The 20,407-nt window shown below is 50.8% G+C and overlaps 1 protein-coding gene and 1 pseudogene across 1 annotated transcript; one reads left to right on the top strand and one right to left on the bottom strand.

The window, feature by feature from the left end:
• Positions 1-8,872: 8,872 nt before the first annotated feature.
• Positions 8,873-10,779, bottom strand: LOC100904931 (uncharacterized). The gene is made up of 6 exons (XM_003739306.1): positions 10,676-10,779; positions 10,174-10,291; positions 9,965-10,028; positions 9,713-9,882; positions 9,322-9,506; positions 8,873-9,165 (listed from the first exon to the last, which is right to left on the bottom strand). Exons 2-6 carry the CDS (start codon positions 10,288-10,290, stop codon positions 9,048-9,050), a joined length of 654 nt encoding a protein of 217 aa, XP_003739354.1. The 5' UTR covers position 10,291; positions 10,676-10,779; the 3' UTR covers positions 8,873-9,047.
• Positions 10,780-15,668: 4,889 nt separating this feature from the next.
• On the top strand, positions 15,669-20,195 carry LOC100905660 (uncharacterized protein K02A2.6-like; annotated as a pseudogene).
• The last annotated feature ends 212 nt before the right edge of the window (positions 20,196-20,407 follow it).

The raw sequence follows: 20,407 nt of genomic DNA on the forward strand, positions 1-20,407 counted from the left end.
CCTGCCTTTGGGATCGGCGTAATTCCAATCGTAGCAAGGAGCTTTTCCATGCAGAGTGTCGAGACGGTTTTTCTCTCGACTCTATCGTTTCGCAACCGCAGTGTCCATTTCTGGCTCAACTCATTCTTTCTGACTTTCTCCAGAGAGGTGCCCTATCGGCACAGGATTCACCTGAGGAGCTGTGATCGAGTGAGTATTGATCTAGAAGCAAGGTGCATAGCACCGCGACCCTTGGTTCCGCGGTCAGGAAGACAGACTGGATCCTCAGGATTTCTTTTTTCATTTCTTTCCAGGATGAGAACTTGTTCATGTTTGGATACACCTACTCGGCGCTCCGGCTTGCAGTCCCGCTGCAGTGGCATGTCCGACTCATATCCAATCTGCCGAAATACATGGCTCTGGAATTTCCTCTGACGGTCGCCTCTCTCATGTCGATTCCGATTCTGCTGTCGGTGTGCCGCCATCGATCATTGACCCGGAAAGTCGGCTCAACTTGCTTCCATCTACTCAGTGGCAACGCTTGCAACTCATTGATCCGAACCAACCGCGAGACAATCCTCGTATTACTCATCAGCGGCCTAGTATCTCTGATGATCCAGTACCCGGTGAATCTCCTGAGGGTAGAGGTGGTCTCATACCCTTATGGACGAAAGATTCAGCGGTCCAACTGCACGGTGACTTCATGTCTCTATACGGCTCATCGCAAGACATGGTTCACGCCCGCGTCGAAGGATCAAGTAATTGATGTCACGAGATTGAAAGAGGATAAGAAGCCTCAGGCCTCCGTCACCCCAGGTAACATGCGGAAGCCTTGCCCACAAAAATCCGTGTCCACTATCGGGGTTTCGGATTGGTTGAAACGTGCACTTTTGATTCAGTACCATACATTGTGCAACGAGCCAGAAATCTTACGAATGCAGCTCTCTGGTCTAAACAGCGGACTATTGTATGAAGTCATCGGCAAGTCGCTCGCAGCGCAGCCCATCTGTTCGACGGGCGTCTGCTTGGCTGGTCACGTTGCCATCAGGAGACACATGCGTTTCGTGTCACGAATCCTAGAACACGATCTATTGAAGTATCACCATCTGGAAGCTTCCCTCTTTCCTTGGGATCGCGATGAACGAAGATTCTTCGGCGGGAAGGGCGATGTTCATCATGCGATTCCCATAAAGAGGAAGATAAACGCTACGATTAAGATTCTCAGCGGGAAATACCGCAAGTTTCGCATGTGCGATGATCGAGAGAGTATCGACGCATTAGGACTCGGACAAACGAAAGAAATATTTCTCATCTTTTTCAGTACTCTGGTCATTTCGGCCATTGGTGTCGTGGCCATGTCGATGATTAGAAAAATACACTCTCTTGCAGCGGACGGAATACGCCGATACAGGAACGACAAGGGGATCGATAACGAGTCCCTCGTGAACGAGGTGTGAGCGATGAGTGTGCGAGGAGAGCAGAACCGAGGCGTCGGCTCTGCGACGGATACGTCGCGAGTCGCGACGTATCGGGGAATCCATTCGCTTCCCCGTGCAAAAAAAATGAATGAGGGAGCCCTCTCTTCACTCCTCGTATCATGTATATGATCTTCACCGGATTCCTAGCTCGGGAGAGGATTCGACAAGAGGGCGACTAGCGAATTCACATCGAGGCGGATTAGTTGCGAGCCGATGGGGAGGAGAGGAGGTCGTCTCGTCCGCTCAAGTCGCGTGCCCCCCTCGCCTCCCCTCCGACGCGCAACGATTAGATCGATGTCGATACGATCTATGATTGCTCAGGGAGACTTCGACGCAAACAAAGTTCACCTCTAGAGCACGGGAGATGATGCGATGGAAAAACTCCATCATCAAAGAGGGCGCTCCACTTTTGCGGTTATTGCGTCGAATGGGGGAGAAATGACGAGGTTGGTTGTAGGCCGGGAAGCAATCCAGGCTGTAGTCGAGAATGCCGCTCCTAGACAGCGAGGTCGATGAGAAATCGATTGTACACTGGCGGAAGCTTCTCCCGTCTGACGAAAAATCGAAAGCTCGTGATCTTGGATTCTGACGATCATCATAATTGTCACCCTGTTCCGACGTCCGCTAGAAGACAAGGAGAATGCGAATCTATACATTGACTTTTCATCATCAATAAAATATATCCGTTGGAAGAGGTCTTTCTCCGAAACAGGAGAGAGGGTTTTTCTTCCGAGAAATCTGCCTGATGGAATACTACTCAACTAGTTTTTCCCGGTGAATGTTTTCCTTCGTTAAATACCGGATTTCAAATAACTTCTTCAGCAGGAACCATCGCTCCGAGTATCGATAACTATAATTCGTGGAAAGCTCCGTACAAGACTGATCAGCTCGAACGAATCAGAATTCGGAAGACAAGCTGTGACGGTCGGACGCTTCGGGTGACTGAGGCAAGCAGGGATCGTGAGATGCCACAGCTTGGGACACAACTCAATGAGCGCATTCTGGATGGGTCTCACTCAGAAAATATTCACTCGGGTCGAACCTATTGTAAGAGAAATGGTTGAGCCCTCGTTCTTTAATGGATATACACAATAATTAATCCCGTCTTTTCCCGCACTCCTCACGAACTCGATCGACGGTATCGGAGGCCATCGGAGCCGACTACTCCAATTGATTTACTTCCGCCGCCTTTTTAAACAGACAAGAGAACAACCACGGACAGGATTAAGGCGCTAGCCGTGATGACGATTTTTACGGCGCCGATTCCCGCAATCACAGAGTAACTTTGCGATAAACGCTCCTTCAAGACCACGTAACAGTCCTGCAAGAGAATTCACTCGCTTTCAGAAGAAAATCCGTTAGACATCCCGCTCCCACCCCACCTCGCTCAATACTTAGATAAGCATAGTCTTGCGAACAGCATTTATGCTCTCCCCGCCCCTGCATTTGTGCATCGTTGAATGAACTCACGGCTTTGTGAATGAAGTTCCGGGAGCCCCCCAGACACTTCTGCATATTTATCTTCGGAAGGTCGGGGAGACAGCACGATTCGGGCACCAGAGAAGTCATGTTCGCCCGAGCGAACGCCAGGTGCGGCGCTACCATAGAATTTGACGACGGTCGCATGCCGCAACATTCATTCTGCAAGAATTGTTCCCCCGGGTCTAGATCCTCGAGTATGTACACAGGCGATGCTGACCAGACCTTAACCTTAATATGGATAAATATGTGCGAGAGCTCCTACTTTTCTCTGAAACACGTCCCACGCTCGGGTCACGACCTTGCTGCTGTTGTAGACTTTCAGACTTTCATAGAGGGCCATCTCTGTGTATTTCGACGTCGCTTCGATTTGTGTGGCAGTGTATGCCAACGTTCCAACTTCGCCAATCAGAAAGATGAGCATCAGCGTGGAGTACTGAAATACGTGAGGGGTCCGCCCCCGATATAGGATTGGCGGACTCAGGAGAATACAGAAATTCCAAGACATACGGAGGGATTGCAGAACACGGAGTCCCGGTTGGCTTACGATTTTCAGAAGAAAAGCGTTCTCATTGATTGCACCTACAGCGCCTAGAAGAGTGATCAGAATGACCATGACACCGACACCGATCACCGCTCCGAAGGAGATCTCGTAGGTGTTCTGACCGAAACTGTCCACCAAGGTGGTTTTTTCACTTGCGGTCAAATAGATGACGGAACCGACGAGGACTATCTCGCATAATAGCACGACGGCGTTCACTACCGTCAGTACAAGTTTCAAACAAGTGATTCCCGATCGCTTCTTGCTCGAATCTTGCATGACGGTGCACAGCGTAGCCCCGAAGCTCAAGCCTAGGCAAGGGATCCGTCGAAGCGCGAGGTGAGCCGACTATCGGAAGCTCAAACGCTGTGCCGAGCGACAGCAAGAGAGACTTCCGTCAGATCAGAGAACGAGTTCCGAAAGGCTTGTTCAGGCGGTCACGAATTTGTGCCCATCGACGATGAGTGCTGACTAAGGAAGGGAGTTGGACATTCCCAGTAGGCACACGATCTGATCACGAGAGTAAAATTTAATACTCGCGCCTTGGGTGCTCTCGACATATGCCCGACGACCGAACTCATGCGCTTGTTATTGATCCCCGATGACCGCTATTCCCTCGACCAGACGGGGAGAACGACTTGGGCTCCCGGGCTCAGGAACATCTGATCGATTTTCTATCGAACCAGAACCACCAAGGATGACCGACAGGTGAGGAAGATTCCGCTCCTGATTCCAGGAGCTTGCTCGAGTCTCGAATGCTCCCTTCGGGGACGCACGCGATCCAACTACAGAGGACGTTTATTGCTTTGTCAGACGTTTATTCTTTTTCGTAGTCTCCTTCTCGTCCGGCTTCCGTCGCCACGCTCAATGAGTCATAGTCATGTTCCTCGACTGATTAAGAGGAGTCCTTCGCGTGGATACCATTTCTTTCTGTCTGCCGGAAAGCAGGGCTGATTCAGGTTCCCTGCTCCGAGTGCTTCTCGGATCAATCATGGCCTCGCTCTCTTCCGTTATCTCGCTCGGCCTCGGAAGGCCTCGGAAGCCCTAGAGCTCGCCAACGGACAACACTGATCCTATCGACTGATGCCTTCCCGTACCATCGTATCCGCCTTCTGTATACGAGCTATGTTCTTGGGCCTTCACGGCTACATAATGATTCGCTTATGATGAAAAATTCTCTCCTACCTATATAAAGTTGGAATTTCTATTCCGCCCCATCGTTTCCTTTCGAAGATCCTACCGACGTGCTTGTCTGCTGCGCGCGGACTGTCGAGGGCGCTCCCTCCGCTTCCCGCGAGTCGAGCGGCGCGAGGGTCCCCTGCTGACCATAGGGAACGAATCCTGTGATCTGTCTGGGGAAGTTAGCTCGATATTCTCGTCGGTCCCACTTCTTCCATTGAGTGTCGGTGGGGTTACCACGTCGTTATCGGTCATGAGAATACCGTTTTTGGAGGCTCCATCTGTCGCTGGTCCAGAGTCGACGAGGACTTGACTCATAGTTCCCGTCGAAGGCAGATTATCCGCAGCGACCGACGGCGGCGTACCGTTGCTGGGAGCTTCCGTCGTATTCTCTGTACCCGTGTCTGTGGAGCTCCTATCAGTGGAAACCATTCCGAGTTCTCCCATAGAATCCGCACCGGGACCGACGGATTGACCCTCCGATGGCGTTGGGGCAATCGTTCCATTCCCAACCGGATCTCCGGGGTTGCTCGTTGTACCGCTATTCGGAGGTCCGGTAGAGTTGGATGTCTCCGAAGCTCCGCCAACGCTCGAGTATGTGGACGTGTTTTCTGGTATTCCAGCAGAGCTTTCCGCGATTTCCGTCGAATTCCCCAAGTCTTGCTTGACCGTGCCTGTTTCTCCTTGCGAGTTTTCTCCCGCCTTGCTTTTATCCTCCTCCTTGTCCCCCGGAACCTTCTCTGAGCGTTCTGACTCGCTTCCATTTTTCGACGAGCCAGGAACGGCGCCCTCGTCATATCTCTTGATGCCTTTCGCCTCCTCTTCGACATTCTTGGAGTCGATGTCTGCATCTGCTCTGTCGTCGTCATCACCGTCCGGTGCTCGGCCACCCTTCTCCCCCGCAAGATCCTTCCTAGAACCTCCGATATTCTCATCAGGGCGTCCTGAGTCCCCCTGAAGGTCATCCGGATTCTCCTCCAGGTCACTGTCGGTACGTTCCGAATCCTTCGGGGCGTTTCCGGGACGCTCCGAATCTCTATCGTCGATTCCCGAACGCGCCCGATCTTTTCGAGAAATTCCAGAATTATTTTCAGAACGTTCGAGTTCGTTCTGAGAGGCCCCGCTCCCGGTCTTGTTACCACCAAGATTGTTCCGAGCGGTTCCGGAATATTTTTCAGAGAGTTCGGGGTCCCCTCGGAAGGCGAGATTCTCTTTTGGGGCGAATTCAGGCTCTCTCTCAGAGTTTACGAGAGCTTCCTCAGACTGTTTCCCGCGGCTCCCCGGATCTCTCTTGCTCTTTTCGGACTGTCCGGGTCGCCTCCGAGAACCTCCTTTACCTTTCTCGGCCCCTGTCCGCGAGCTCTCTCGTCGTGGGGCTTTTCTAGAATCCCTCGGAACAGTTGTCTTGCTCCCCTCTGCTCTGGGTTCTCTCCCGTCCTTATTTCTTGGACTTTTGCGATTCCTTCTAGGTCTGCCCGCGGCTTCCCTTCCTTCATTTGCGCCCTCCGGGTCTTTCTGAGGATTCTCCAGGTCTTCGTCGGAGTCGTCCTCTGCGTCATCTTCGGAGTATTGCTTCAGGCTCTCAGAATCTTCGCCGGCTCCTCCAGAGTCCTCCTCCTGAGTTCCCGGATCATTCCCCTTGTCGCCCAGGTCTACCTCAGTGGTTCTCGAGTCCTCCTGAGGGGTTCTCGTTTCAGCCCTCTCACTGCTGTCTGACGTGTCATCGGTGGTGCCCGGACTGTTCGTCGTTCCAATCATGCCTTGTGTAGTGCTGTTTGAATCACTTCCGGAGATAGAAACTCCCATTTCGGGCTCGGTCGATGGCCAACTCTCGGAAGTCGTTTCATTCGTGCTCGAGACGGTGGCGTTCCTCTGAGTGTCTTCCGGCCCAGCATCACCTGTGGAGGAAATGGCAAAATTCGGGGAGACCGTGATTGGGGGGAGGGATTCAACGAGATTATCAGGCCATGAGAAGCTCTACCTCTGCCTTCATGTTTGAGTCCAAGGTTCTTGTGGCTCGGTGTGTTATCCGAATGGTGTGCCATCTCGAATTCCTTGAAGAACGCTTCCTCTCTCACAGTCAGGAAGCGGAGCTCGTTCTCGATACGTATTTTGTAAAGATACATGAACTCTCTCAGCTTCCGACTCAGGGCATCGGATAGACTCCTCTCGAGCAGGTCTTTCCTTCGAGAAAGGTCTTCAATGCATAACTCGCATAATAACTACATAATTCGAGGATCGGGCGAGCAAACATCTCACAAGACCCATGAGTCATTCGGAGATTTGTGAATAGGAAGAGTCCTTTCGCCACTCCGATCCCTGGGGGGTTCCTCCTCGTAAGAATTCTCGAGTTCTCCCTACCGGGATCGCTTAGGCTCGGCGTGCCACAATGTCGAGATAAGTAATGACGGAGAACAACGACTCACGTATACTCATCAAACTTCAGCCGTTTCGTGACGTTCTTCACATCGAACCAGAGCTGGGGAAACGTTGCCTCCGTCAAGTACAATTTTCTATCTAAGAGTTCTCTCGCTGATAAGAGGTAGAATGAGCCTTCCTTCACTTGCACCCAAGCAGTAAAACGATCATTGCTGTACGGCAATTGCTAGAATGGAAGAAATGGAAACGATGATGTAGTTAAATCATCGAGGACTAGAGTGCTCCCAGACGGGGGCTCGAGTTTCTTTCGTCTCATAAATATTCTTGAACGCCCGGCAGTTAAGGAATCGCAGAGCGTACTCACATCAAATGTCACGAGGCCGAAAATTTTGACGGGTCGCATTTCGATATAACAGCTTATCGATCTGTTGTTTGCCGATGTTGGCCTGCAGCCATTTTTTCCCATGTTTATCTCGTTGAGACCGGATAAGGCTATGGGCTCAAACTTGAGGGTGAGCCTCTTTATGCACGGATAAGCTTTTTTCAGCGCACGGAGAAAACGAAACCGTTAGTCGAATACTCGATGGTCCTCATTTCAGAATATCGAGATCCGATTCGCAGATACAGGGGAGATCATGAATGAATCTGAGCGTCCGAGACACGGGGATCATTCTCGATTTTATCGCCGCCAAATTTCGGGTGACATGGTTGATCGTATGTATTGTTTTCGTGATCGTTGTTCGATGTCAAACGAGGGCTTCCTTACTTGAACAAATCGGCTCGGTCTTCACTTCAGTGAGTCTGTTGTGTCCATCTATGGCTAGAGATTCAGCCTTGAGAAATAATCACAGCTGGAGGGAATTCGATTCGAAGAAAAACGCGGCTGCACTTCGATCCGGAATCCACAATCACCATGAAACAGAAACTGAAGAAAACGAACGTACCCAGTTCTCGGTGTTGAACATTGCGCGATACATGACGTAGGTCAATGCCCGAGCGTCAGCATGGATGTGCTCCGGAACGAGGGCAGTCATAAGCAGCCCGAGGACGACTCTCCTGAAAATGATCGGCAGTCGAGCGCAGTCAGCGGCAAGTCAGTTGTCGATAGATGAGCATCAGCCGGGCAACTCACATTATTAAGACTTTCTCGAAACTTCCAAAGCGCTGGGGGCAATCTGACTATAGGAATGAAACAGAATATATTCCGAATCAAAGATTTCCTATGTATCGTCTAACTTACGGTCGTGTCATCTCGACTGTGTTCACGATATTTCGTGCACCGATTCGGGTCGAGTGTTATAAAATCTCTCGTATCTTGCTTCCGACGCAGAGGACACGGTCGACAGGGCTCCGACAACAAAACTCGATGATCCTCTCCTTACTAACTCCTACTCTGATTTTCGAGACTTCAATCGTGCTTATGTTTGGTATACCATTTTGAATTTGAATCACGCGGTGGACATTCTCACATGAATATGGGTCTCAAGCGTCGGAATCGGACATTGTTATGAGACTGCTCCATCGATTGGCGCATTTCTCGATTCGCGTCCATTCTCGAAGGTCAAGGACAGGGTCGAGTGCCGAGACGAGAGTGGGGCCGGAGCGATACCCGCCCTAGGAGATCACCCGGACGAAAGCAAACCGAAAAGTCGGAGTGAGACACGAATAATTGCTGGCCGATGTTGTGGGTGACAACGATACTCTCCAATCATCATCTGAAATCTGGATCGATTCATGGCTTCCATGACAAGGCGTCCCTCCACGATTTGCCATCTGTGAAATCCGGTCCGGACGATGCTCGGCCGACCCGTGACACAAGATACGCTTGTAGAGCATCTTTTGCCCAAATCAATATCCTTTATTCGAGTACATTGGAAGCAAATCAGGACCAAAATAAGTTTCGAGTAGTTCCTCCTCGGGCCTGGAGTCGATTCGCTGCCAACCTTTTCAATACTGGGAGCCACTTCGGGTCCACTTGGAGCTCCGAGCTTCCTCTATCCCAGAACTCGAATTCATGGCATCGCATGCTGAGTGACAACATTGGCGAAAAGGTGCGAGTACGCGTTGGTCAAGGTCATAGCGAGCTGGGTGGCGAGGTTTCCGTTCACTTGCTTCACGAAGTCCGTAAACCTGCAGAGAAACAGAAGACGCCGACGGTGATCATGATGAACAGTCGCTCTCCCCGACCCTCCATCTTCACGGAAGAATCCACGCGGCTGCCTCGACCGACATTTCCGACTAGCAGTAAGCAACTTTGAACATGAAATTCTCGCTACGCGAACTCACCTAGCGCTATTCAAGTCGATCTTGCCCTGAATGACGTTCGTTGTCAGGGTGATTGATGGGACGGTGATTTTATCGAGCCGCGCCGCAAATCCGCGCGTTCCTTGAACTTCTATCACAGCATAACTCCTAGGATGCACTTGCGATGAGGTGGACACCGAATGTGTCTTGTCGGAGAAGGTATCACCCTGGAGATAGTATTCCATGTAGGAGACTGATTCTCGATCGGCCACTGAGGGGGCTCTAATCGATTATGCGAAAAGCATCTGTTTGCGGAGTTGCGGCCCCCGATCCCGACGTCTAAGAGGAGCTAAGACAGCCTGGGAAGCTGAACCCGCATGTACAATGTATCCGGATCGATTCGACTAAATCTGTCGAGATAAGATTGGCCTACCTTAATGTCAGCGTTCATCATGAATTTGAAAGAGCTGAGAGCGACGTTGCAGCCGAGCTTCATTCCGTTCCCATAGGGTCCATAGGTGCAGTCTCCGAGCCGTACGATATTGCTGAGTCCGTAACCAGAGCCTTGTAGGAACTGCCCCGTACAGTCGTGATTGAAGGCTCCTGTTGATCAATTCATCGCATTCAGCTCTACGTGAATTCGAGTACGCCCTCTCTACGGGATATAAGGAGGAGGATTCCTCACCGTTTTTCCGTACGAAAACATTGAATGGATTGGCCCTCAGCGGATCCAAGCCGCCGTTTGTGACCTGTAGGCAAGAGCAATCACGTTTACGGGGAATCGGTCCGAGAATCAGCGCTGGATTGATAAAATTCTGAAATAAGAAGGGCTGCCGGGCGAGCATATAATGTAAATCCGATACTGCATCGTCCGCGGCCACGGCCCGAGCTTACCTGCACTCTCATCTCGTTCAGAATTTGATCCATGAAGTGATTTGCTATGAAGTCTCCATGTGCCACGGATGCAAGAGTAATGGTCAAGAGAGTCCACGACCACATTTTTTGAAACATCCTTGTGCGGGAAAAAGATATGTACGATTGAGAGCCCACATCTGCCTCGCTTTCTCCGGCTTACGAAGAGGAAGTTGTGCCAGGGGGCTCCCGGGTGATGGAAAGATTGCGGTGTTTGGGCTATTCTCTCGAAAAGAGCGAATCCCTCGTGTCTGGCTCGAATGGCGTCCCGAGGAGACATCCCGGTCAGAACCCCCCGATCGGTTGTGATTAGACCTTGGAAGCCATGGATCGGGGTGTTCTCCCGATCGCCGGGTCACAGCCCCTGCTTGCTGAATCATTATGTTCAGAGCATAGCCCATGACGCGCTATAGATCGTGTGATATCTACCTCTGAACAAAGGGAGCAACGTTTTGGGCGACTTTTGATTTCGACGAATACTCACGAACGGAGAACGGCTCAGCGGAGGGAGCTGCCTCACAAACTGCAAGTGTGATTGTCGATGGATCGTCAAGCAAAACAGCTCACAATAGAAGACTACCCACTCTGTGACTGGCTAGATATACCTACCCACGTATCTGTCAAGTGAGAGAAGGTCTCGAACATTCATAGCACATGTCCGCCTTTTGACAATTATGTACGAACAGATCTTACTCTTCTCCGGGTCAAAGCGCACGCGGAACTGTGGCGTCAGATGGAGGCAGCATTGAATCGGAACAATCCAATTGTTCGTATTCTCTACTCTGTTCTAGAGAAACAGGGAGACTCGGTTTCTGGAAGCATTGATTCATGTTTAAACCTCTCAGGCGTGATTCATAGACATCCGGTAAACAAAACTCGAGAGAAGGGATTCCCCGGGAGATTCGGGCGACCGCTCGGCTGATTTCCATGGACATGTATGTATGCCGTCTACCCCGGCAGTACGTAAAGTCGATGGGACAGGTGAGGGAAATCATCCTCAGTCCAGTTGGTCAGAGGACCAGAACACTTACGAGTCTGACTGTCGAACTGAGATCAGCTCTCGAGCCGCAATCTCGCTTCAGAACGGCTCCGTGGAAATGTCGCATCTGTACAAAGTTTCGAGAATCTTTGGGAAATCACGCTGCGCTCGCTGTCGCCTTCTGCCGGACGAGACACGCCATGACATGACTCACAGCTCAATGAACTCCGCTGAGAGATTCGGGTGTTCGACGTGCTCCCGAGTCGGCGGGTGCTTCCGTGAGGTAGCTCCTGCATCGACATTCATTGAATATGTCCTGGGACTCGCCGCTCTGACTAGTCGGCGATTTGAACTTGTGAATGACTCAGGAGGTCGGACAGCTCGAGGTCCCGAGATCGTAGCTTGGAGAGGCCGATCCATTCGAGGCATCGAGTCTTGATCGAGTAGATGAGTTCCCAATTGTTATGCATCAGATTTGGAGCATCCCGATTCTTTCGGTGGATTAGCGCGATTTCTCTGCGACAAAACCGGAGTATTACACATCAGATACGTTTGGTTGCAAAAATATGTATTTGGGATGTAGAATATTAGCAAGGGAAACGCTGAGCATGTAAGCCTCCGATCGGGCTGGAACTTCGGTCGTGGGACATAGTTAGTGATTCGTCAGAGAAGTTGAACCCTAGGGGGTATCTGCGTATGGGCTCTTCGAGGGTATTTGGAAAATTAACGAAAAGATACCGTCAAGCATTCCCCTTGAAGACGATGAAGAACGTTAAGCACCATGGACGAACGTGCGATGCCACGGACGGGTCCGTTGCCTTATCTTTACAATGATACGATTTCTAGCACACATCATATTCACGAACTTCCAGTGACACCAAGTAACCATTCCGCGGGAAGCTGTCGGTTCTGACCACTTTTCCGACTTATCCCCCCACCTCTCTCTCAGTCGGTTCTGTCTTATCCTTCATCAACCATCATCTACTCATTGAATTCGATCACGATTGAATCCAGTCGGAAACAAATAATTTTGAGTCAGCCGCACGCCGCGCCGCGTCTTCAGGCATTCGCGCCACCAAGAACGGCGCCGTCATTCGCGACCCCGTATCGGACTCTTCGATCTGGCCACCGAGGGCGCGACAGTCGCACTCCGTCAGCTGTCTTTCGACAGAGTCGTCAGCGGAGATAGAGTGATGTCAGAGACAGCAGAGATTACGGAAACGCAGGGGTCATATCCCGCTCGAGCCCACTTGATCGATCCCAGACTCTCAATTCCCTATCCGATCTCGCGGAGGATAGGTCAGGGTCTCGCCCCCTAGTTCTAGCTACTCCGAAAATCGGGAAGAGCGTACGGACTCGGTGTCATCCAGTGATAACTCCTTGTTGTCATCAGGAACCCATGGAGTCAATCTTGTCTGTGATCTTCTCGAGATACTTTCTTTGAAAACACGTTTTTCTCAAAAAGCCGACTTCGATTCGGCGTTCCACTAAATGCAATGCATCCTAAGGGAAATCTATGTTCGTTCGAAGGGCTCGTTCGTCGACTATGACGTAGATTGAATATGAAAACAAATGGTGATTCTACGGAGGAGATCGGCTATAGTTGGCGAGCTGGGAGACCGGGAAATGTTGGCACCGGAGAAACGTTTCCGCTACCAGCATAATAATTCAGAATCGGTGCGAAGGAGAGGCATTCGCTCTCGATAGGTAGAGGGCTCTGGGGTAGCGGATCAACCCAGTCACAGGAGGTGCGAATATGATCATGAGCTCAATATAATGAATCACTTCTTCTTTTTCACTTAATTGAAGGACGTTTTGTGCTCCTTACACTGTATGCTCTGAAGAGACAACGCTAATGATAAATTTCCACTCCAGTATTGTGCTAGGGAGGATCCTCGCCAATCGAGCATCTCCGCAACCATGGGCTTTCCAATACTCGATTCGCGGTCTCGGAGTAATCGAAGTCAAGCATCAGAAATCGACCACGGTGCATGTTGACACCGCGCGATACGAGGCACATTGGCCCTATCGAATAACTTCGTGGACGAGCTGTCGGCCTCGCAGGTGCATCAGGCGACATACGGTCGACATCAGTGATGTGCCCGAGTACTTTCGGAGAGCAGTGTCTAGCTCGAGCAGTTTCGCTCCAGAAACGAATCGATTGAGTTTCATCTACTTCCGTGTCCCCTGAGTGAGAATCCGCGAGCGCCACCATGGTTTGTGAAAGATTGACTGAACGTGCTCGGGTAGCCGCCGGGTAGACTGGGTGGACGACGGTGTCTTGCGGGCACTAGAGGCTGTCCCATTAGGTCGGTGCACTTTTGAGCAATCGTCTGAGCACTATGAAATCTGTCTCCGTTCTGCCGAAAAGTACTGTGGAAAGCAGAACGAGTCCGGGGAGTATGAGGTATGTAGATTACAAAGAAGCACAGCGAATTCCCGACCCCGGACAGGGGTCGGCGAATTCCTCCAATGTAGACGTCTGAAGAGAGCGTCCGATTCCTTGGTCCGTTTTCGAGAAAAGTCAGGTAGATGGCACTGAGAGCCGCCTAAATTACCGGCTGCGATCCCCAGCCCTCCTGGTCGACGAATGGAATGGCCTGGTACTCCGTCTTTCTGAAACGGAATACGAGCTTCTTCGGCCGGGGGCCTTAAGCTACCAGCATATCGCGAGCCACATCATTCGATGAGCCTATGGTTGCGAAGTTCTTCGAGCGGCTCGCCGAGCTCCACGACCTTTGTGGATCGGAGGTCGGTGATATATGGAACATGGACGAAACGGGGACAACTACAGTCCGAAATCCTGGCAAACTGGTAGCTTGAAATGGGCACAAAACAAGCGGCGGCTCACCTCTGCGAAGCGTGGGGCCCTTGTCACGCTCGCCCTCGTAGTTCAGGCCACAGGGGACAAAATACCGCCATTCTTCTTCTTTCATCGTGTACACTTCGGAGACCGTCAGCCCTCGTGGGCAGTGCAGGCTGTTCGAAGCCTTCAGGTACGATGAACGAGAGTACATAACTCCATGGAGTTCGCAGGTCATTTCGTGTGGCATGCGGAGCCATCACTATGAGTCGAAGCTCTCGACTTCTTCAGAGATAAGGTTGTTGTCGCTCTGTCTTCCCCACCGCCTTGCAGCCACACATTGCCACCATTGGACGGGTCCGTATACGATTTTTAGGGTAATTCGTGGGTTCGGCGATCGACGCATGGATGAAAAACCATCCAGGGGAAGCGTTCTCTATCCGAGACATTCCTGCAATGGTGTCAGTGAGTAGCCCTCCCGACAGCTGCCGAGGATCAGAACTTGAAAGCCGGATTTGTCTTCAGCGGCATCTCGTCGTTCACTCGCGAAATCTCCAACAAAAATGATTTCGCCCTCTCGTCCATGTTGGTCCGCTTCTCAGTGCATTTCGCGCGGAAAGCCCGTTTCCCAGCGGTTTCGGTTTCGATTCCATATCGTCTAGGCTTCCTCTATGTCCGACCCGAAAGGAGCAGACTGGGAGGCGACTTCAAGCTGCGCTTCGAAAGTGTTCTCAAGAAAAATGCTGACCTTCCCCGTTTAGGGACACTGACGCGAGACAAATCTAGTACATTTGGAGCTTATTGACGCGGATCACCCCAGGGTTCGACTTCCCTCTTTCGGCCTACCCTTCTCTTGAGGGTTTCGGGAGGTTGCCGTACGCTGAAGCTCGAAGCGGCTCCTAAGCTTCTTTGAAAAGCACGCTGTTCTTACCAGGAAGTATTCCTCGTCGATGTATGAATACCACCATGCACGCTCGTTGTATGACGCTCCGATGCGTTCCACTGCTTGGAGGTCTTGTGAAACGGACCAGGACATAGCCACACACACAGCGCGGGTATCCACAGCGCGGGTATCCCGTGGGATAGCGCTGGTGCGAGTTTCTACTCGGACAGAACAAGAGCGGTCGTCACCGACATCTTCTGTGGAATCGCGTCTAGCGCGATGACGTCTCTGTGCATTCTCTGCGTGCCATTTCGGCTGACCTGGGGTGGGAGCGAGATATCGTTCCATGAGCCCGGCTCAATGCTTTCTCCATTCGTTCCATGCTCAATGCGACTCCTGCCGACGCTCCCTCACCCAACATATCGGAGCATCCATCTTGTCCTGAGCGGTATCGTTCGATTTTTAGCGTAGAACCACCCCAAGTTCTGAGAGCCGCTCATGTGCGAGTCGCCTTCAACTATCTATTCATCAGTCTTGCCGCATGGGAAAGTGTTGGGATCATGGAGTGACCCATAGAGATGCATAGCCCTCTCCCTTGAGAGTGGAGAGACAAATTCCCCTTTTTCTCCGAAATAAATACAGTCTATGTTCTCACCTCGAGCGCGCGTGATCTACTAGTTAAGAAGTTATAACAGTGGCGACGAAGATTTCAAACGAACTCACGAAACCTAGTGCCGAGTGCCCGCCAGAAGAGGACTATTCAGCGAAGCACAGGATTGTGACTCGTCAAAGCTCATCACCCGAGAAAGAAAATGGCATTCAGCGCCGAGCAAGTTCAACTGATCGTGTCCGCAGCCGTAACGGAAGCCTTGAAAAACTTTCCTCGAGAACGGACCTCAACTTCGGCCCACACCATCATGGAGCACATCAACAGCCGAATCCCGAAGTTCACTTTCAAATCCGACGAAGGACACACCTTCGAAAAATGGTAATGATCGATACTCGCCGATACTAGAGGCTGAAGGTGGCGCTCTCGCCAAGGAAGACAAAATCAGTCTGATCAACGAAGCAGCCGAAGAAGCAGAGTGGGGGGATATAACCCTCGACAAAATGAAGCAATACATCCTCATGTTATCGCTCATGAACCCCGAAGACAACGATATTCGTGCCCGGGCAGCGAGACTTATGGAAGAGAACGAGGACGAATATAGCTTTCCAGAAATCATCGACGATCTGGAACATTTCGAACAACTCAAGAAGGATCTCAACCCGACGGCTAAAAGCCGCTTCGAGATCAACAAAATCCAAAAAAAATCACCGAGAGAAAACGCTCCACCGAAAGACGAGCAACAACCCTCCACGAGCAATAATTACAAGAAACCGTGCTACAGGTGTGCCAAAACGAACCATCATCACCGAGATTGTCGACACAAGAACACAACTTGTTCGATCTGTTCGAAAGTGGGCCACCTTCCTCGAGCCTGTTTTTCAAATCGATCTACGGATTTCACGCCTGATCGAAATGTTCGACAGATCCGGTTACAATCCAATAACGTCAGACGGTTCACAAAGCAGGTCACCATTAGCGGTCGGACGTTCAGTTTGACTCTAGATACAGGCGCGGAAGTCTCACTTATCTCTCGCCGAATCTGGTCTCAACTCAACAAACCAGCGCTACGCTCACCTACAGTTAGCCTGACGTTGGCCGACGGAAACCCCCTAAGAGTCATCGGAACGTTTCGCTGCGCCGTTCGCATGAACAGTCTCGAATTTCACACCGACTGTCATGTAACAGAAAACTGTGAATTACTCGGGCTAGACTGGATCCAAAGGGACCCAGAGTTGAAAAAGTTTCTCCAAGATCAGTCCAGGAACCCTCCCGCGAGGTCGATTCAATCTGTAATGGGATCCATCGACATCAAGGAAGAAGAAATCAAAAAGAATCTCAAGCGGAAGTTTCCTGAAGTCTTCACCGAAAGCCTAGGGAAATGCACAACATTCGAAGCGACTTTCAAGGTCAAAGAAAACTCCGCACCGAGCTTCAAGAAAGCACGTCCCGTAGCATATGCTCTACTTCCGAAGATTGTCGATGAAATCGAGCGACTCGTGAGCGAGGACGTTCTCGAGCCGACAGCCCATTCCAAGTATGCCGCACCGGTGGTCATCGTCCAAAGAAAGACGGAACGATCCGGCTCTGCGCCGATTACTCCACGGGATTGAATAACTCAATCGAAGACGACGCTTATCCCCTTCCCACGGCCGAAAGTATCTTCGCGAAACTCAACGGCGGGAGATATTTTTCCCAGCTGGATCTCGCAGAGGCTTACCTGCAGATACCAGTAGAGAGTCAATCGCAAGAACTCCTTACCATCAACACGGCGAAGGGATTGTTCAAAATGAAACGATTAGCTTACGGGGTAAAGACTGCGCCAAGCTTGTTCCAGCGTCTCATGGACACTATCACCAATGATCTACCAGGTACAACCGCGTACCTCGATGACATACTGGTAACCAGCTCGACAATCGAAGAACACGAGGGAAGACTAGCGAAGGTGTTTCAACGTCTCCAAGAGAACGGACTGAGAATCCGCGAAGAAAAATGCTCATTCCTCCGGACGGAAGTGAAATTCCTAGGTTTCATTCTCAGCGGCGAAGGCCGAAAACCAGATCCCGACAAAACGAAGGCGATCGTGGAGATGCCCTCACCGAGAAACATCTCCGAACTCCGCGCAGCGCTGGGCATGATTACCTTCTACAGTCAATTTATCCCGGACATGAAAACTCTGAAAGAACCAATGAACAACTTGCTCAAAAAAGATGCAGGGTTCGAATGGACACACGCATGCGAAAGAAGTTTCCAAAAGATGAAGCAATGCCTCCAATCGGACCTTCTGCTAACACATTATGATCCGAATCTACCAATCATCATAAGTGCTGACGCGAGCCAGAGTGGAATTGGCTGTGTATTATTGCATGAAATGCCTAATCAAACTCAGAAGGCTATTATGCACGCATCGCGCTCCCTTTCCGATACTGAACGCAAATACAGCCAGATCGAAAAGGAGGCACTCGCGCTCGTTTATGCTGTCAAGAAGTTCCACAAATTCATCTTCGGTCGAAAATTCATCCTCAACACCGACCATAAGCCATTACTCTCGATATTCGGCTCAAAAAACGGTATCTCAGCCCACTCGGCGAACAGACTACAACGATGGGCCGTGATTCTCCTGGATTACCAATTTGAAATCCGGTACAAGAAAACGACAGACTTCGGCGAAGCCGACGCCTTGTCCCGCCTCATCGTAGAACAACAGAGTCACCTCGACGGCAACAACGAGCTGCCCGACAAAGTCATAGCGAGCATCGAATTAGACGATGAAAACTCCCTCGACGAAAACATTGCGGCTCTACCTGTAACCAGAGACGAAATTCGAAGAGGGACCTTGTCCGATAGAATCCTCTCTCGAGCCAAAAAGTTCATCGACAGCCAGTGGCCAAAAATCTCTCGCGAAGACGCCCTCTTCGCCTTGTACTCGAGACGGAGTGAATTGAGCATCTCCGGGGGCATCATCTTGTTCAGAAACCGAGTCGTTATCCCGGCCGACCTCCAGAAGGAAGTGCTAACCACTCTGCACAACGGGCACCCTGGAGAGACGAGAATGAAAGCACTTGCGAGATCATACGTGTACTGGCCACAAATTGACGACCAAATCAAGGAGTTTGTCAGATCCTGCGATGACTGTCAGCTGGCCAGTAAGAACCCGGTAAAGATCCCATTATCGCCATGGGAAAAGCCAGAGGGACCCTGGAAGCGAATCCACGCGGACTTTGCCGGGCCAATGAAAAACGTGCATTATCTCATCATCGTTGACTCGTTCTCCAATTGGCCGGAAATCATCCCAATGAAGAAAATCACCACAGCAAATACGATCGAGGCATTTGAAAGCTTATTTACCCAATATGGTGTTCCTGAAGAAATCGTCACCGATCACGGAACCCAGTTCACAGCTCACGACTTCAAAGAATTTTGCCGTAGAAACGACATAAAGAAATCTTTCTCGGCCGTCAACTTCCCGCAAAGCAACGGGAGAGCAGAAAGGATGGTAGATACATTCAAAAGAGCTTTGTCAAAAATGCAACGAGAAGGCACCACCTCCGCAAACATCCAGAAATTCCTGAGGTCATATCGAACGATTCCATCGCGAGCCTTAGACGGAAAAACGCCTGCAGAAATGTTCACGGGGAGAAAGTTCCGAACCGAACTCGACATGCTGCTCCCACAAGCTGAAAAAACCAATGCCATTGCTTCAATACAAACTTCCAGGTATGAAGCTCGAATGAAAAAGAACTTCGATAGACATCACGGAGTTAGAGAGAAGAGCTTCGAGACAAACGACCCGGTGTATGTCCGGATGGAACGACACAACAAACAATATTGGGCCCACGGTAATGTGGAGCGGCGCAACAATGTCATGTATGATGTTGAAGTTGAAAACCGAACAACATTGCGACACGCGAACCAATTAAGACGGCGGCACACTCCAAACCAACACCGCCAAGGAGATGTCTACGACGGTCTCATGCTGGCTTTCGAAATGCCCCTACCCAAACGGAGAACGACAACTCGAGGGAGGGAGGAGACCCAAGTGGAGAAGCAGATGTTCCAGACCCCAGAGCCGATAACACCGATCATTTGTAAGATGGAAACCCTGTGCAAGAAGATTAAGGCGATGGACGGCCAAGCCGTGACCGGAGACGAACGAGATGCGCTCATGGAGTCGATCCGAGCCCTTGAAGAACAAGTAGGAGAAGCTGACCCTGAAATTCGAGCACTCTTACAAGAGACCCAACGGGTCATGAAGGAAACAGACATGAAGGCTGACGACGTTTCACAACTTCTAGAAAACTTGTCGATCCAGGAAGCACCATCTCAACCAACATCCTCCCGGTATAGCGCACATCAACAAGCAAATACCGCGCAGCAGAGCCTGGCAGACGAGATCGCGGAAGCGGTAAGGTCGGCTCGCCCATCGGTGGAAGATGTGGCCACAACCACCGCTGAACGCCCCGCGACAACCAAAACCCGAGGACCGGAAGCTTCAGTTGAAATCCCATCGACCTCGGCCAGGAGGGAACTTTTCAGAAGTGGGGCCACGAGCGATAGTGAAGAAGACCCGTCACCACTAGAACGGTCTATTTTCGATAATCAAGAGCCGATAGCGTTCAAGTCACCAGAAGAAAACCGAATCGCGCTCCCAACGCGGAACAGGAAGCGAACTTCCTTTCTCGACGTAACTCACACCAAATCCCCCCGCTACAAATCTCGCAAGAAATACTGAAATTACCATTTCCAAGTTACCACCAATAATTATTATCTTCTCTTTCTTTTGTCGGGAAGGTGTTGGGATCATGGAGTGACCCATAGAGATGCATAGCCCTCTCCCTTGAGAGTGGAGAGACAAATTCCCCTTTTTCTCCGAAATAAATACAGTCTATGTTCTCACCTCGAGCGCGCGTGATCTACTAGTTAAGAAGTTATAACAGAAAGGAA

This window comes from Galendromus occidentalis, unplaced genomic scaffold (assembly GCF_000255335.2).
Source record: "Galendromus occidentalis unplaced genomic scaffold, Mocc_1.1 scf7180000076499, whole genome shotgun sequence".
NCBI lineage: Eukaryota > Metazoa > Arthropoda > Arachnida > Mesostigmata > Phytoseiidae > Galendromus > Galendromus occidentalis.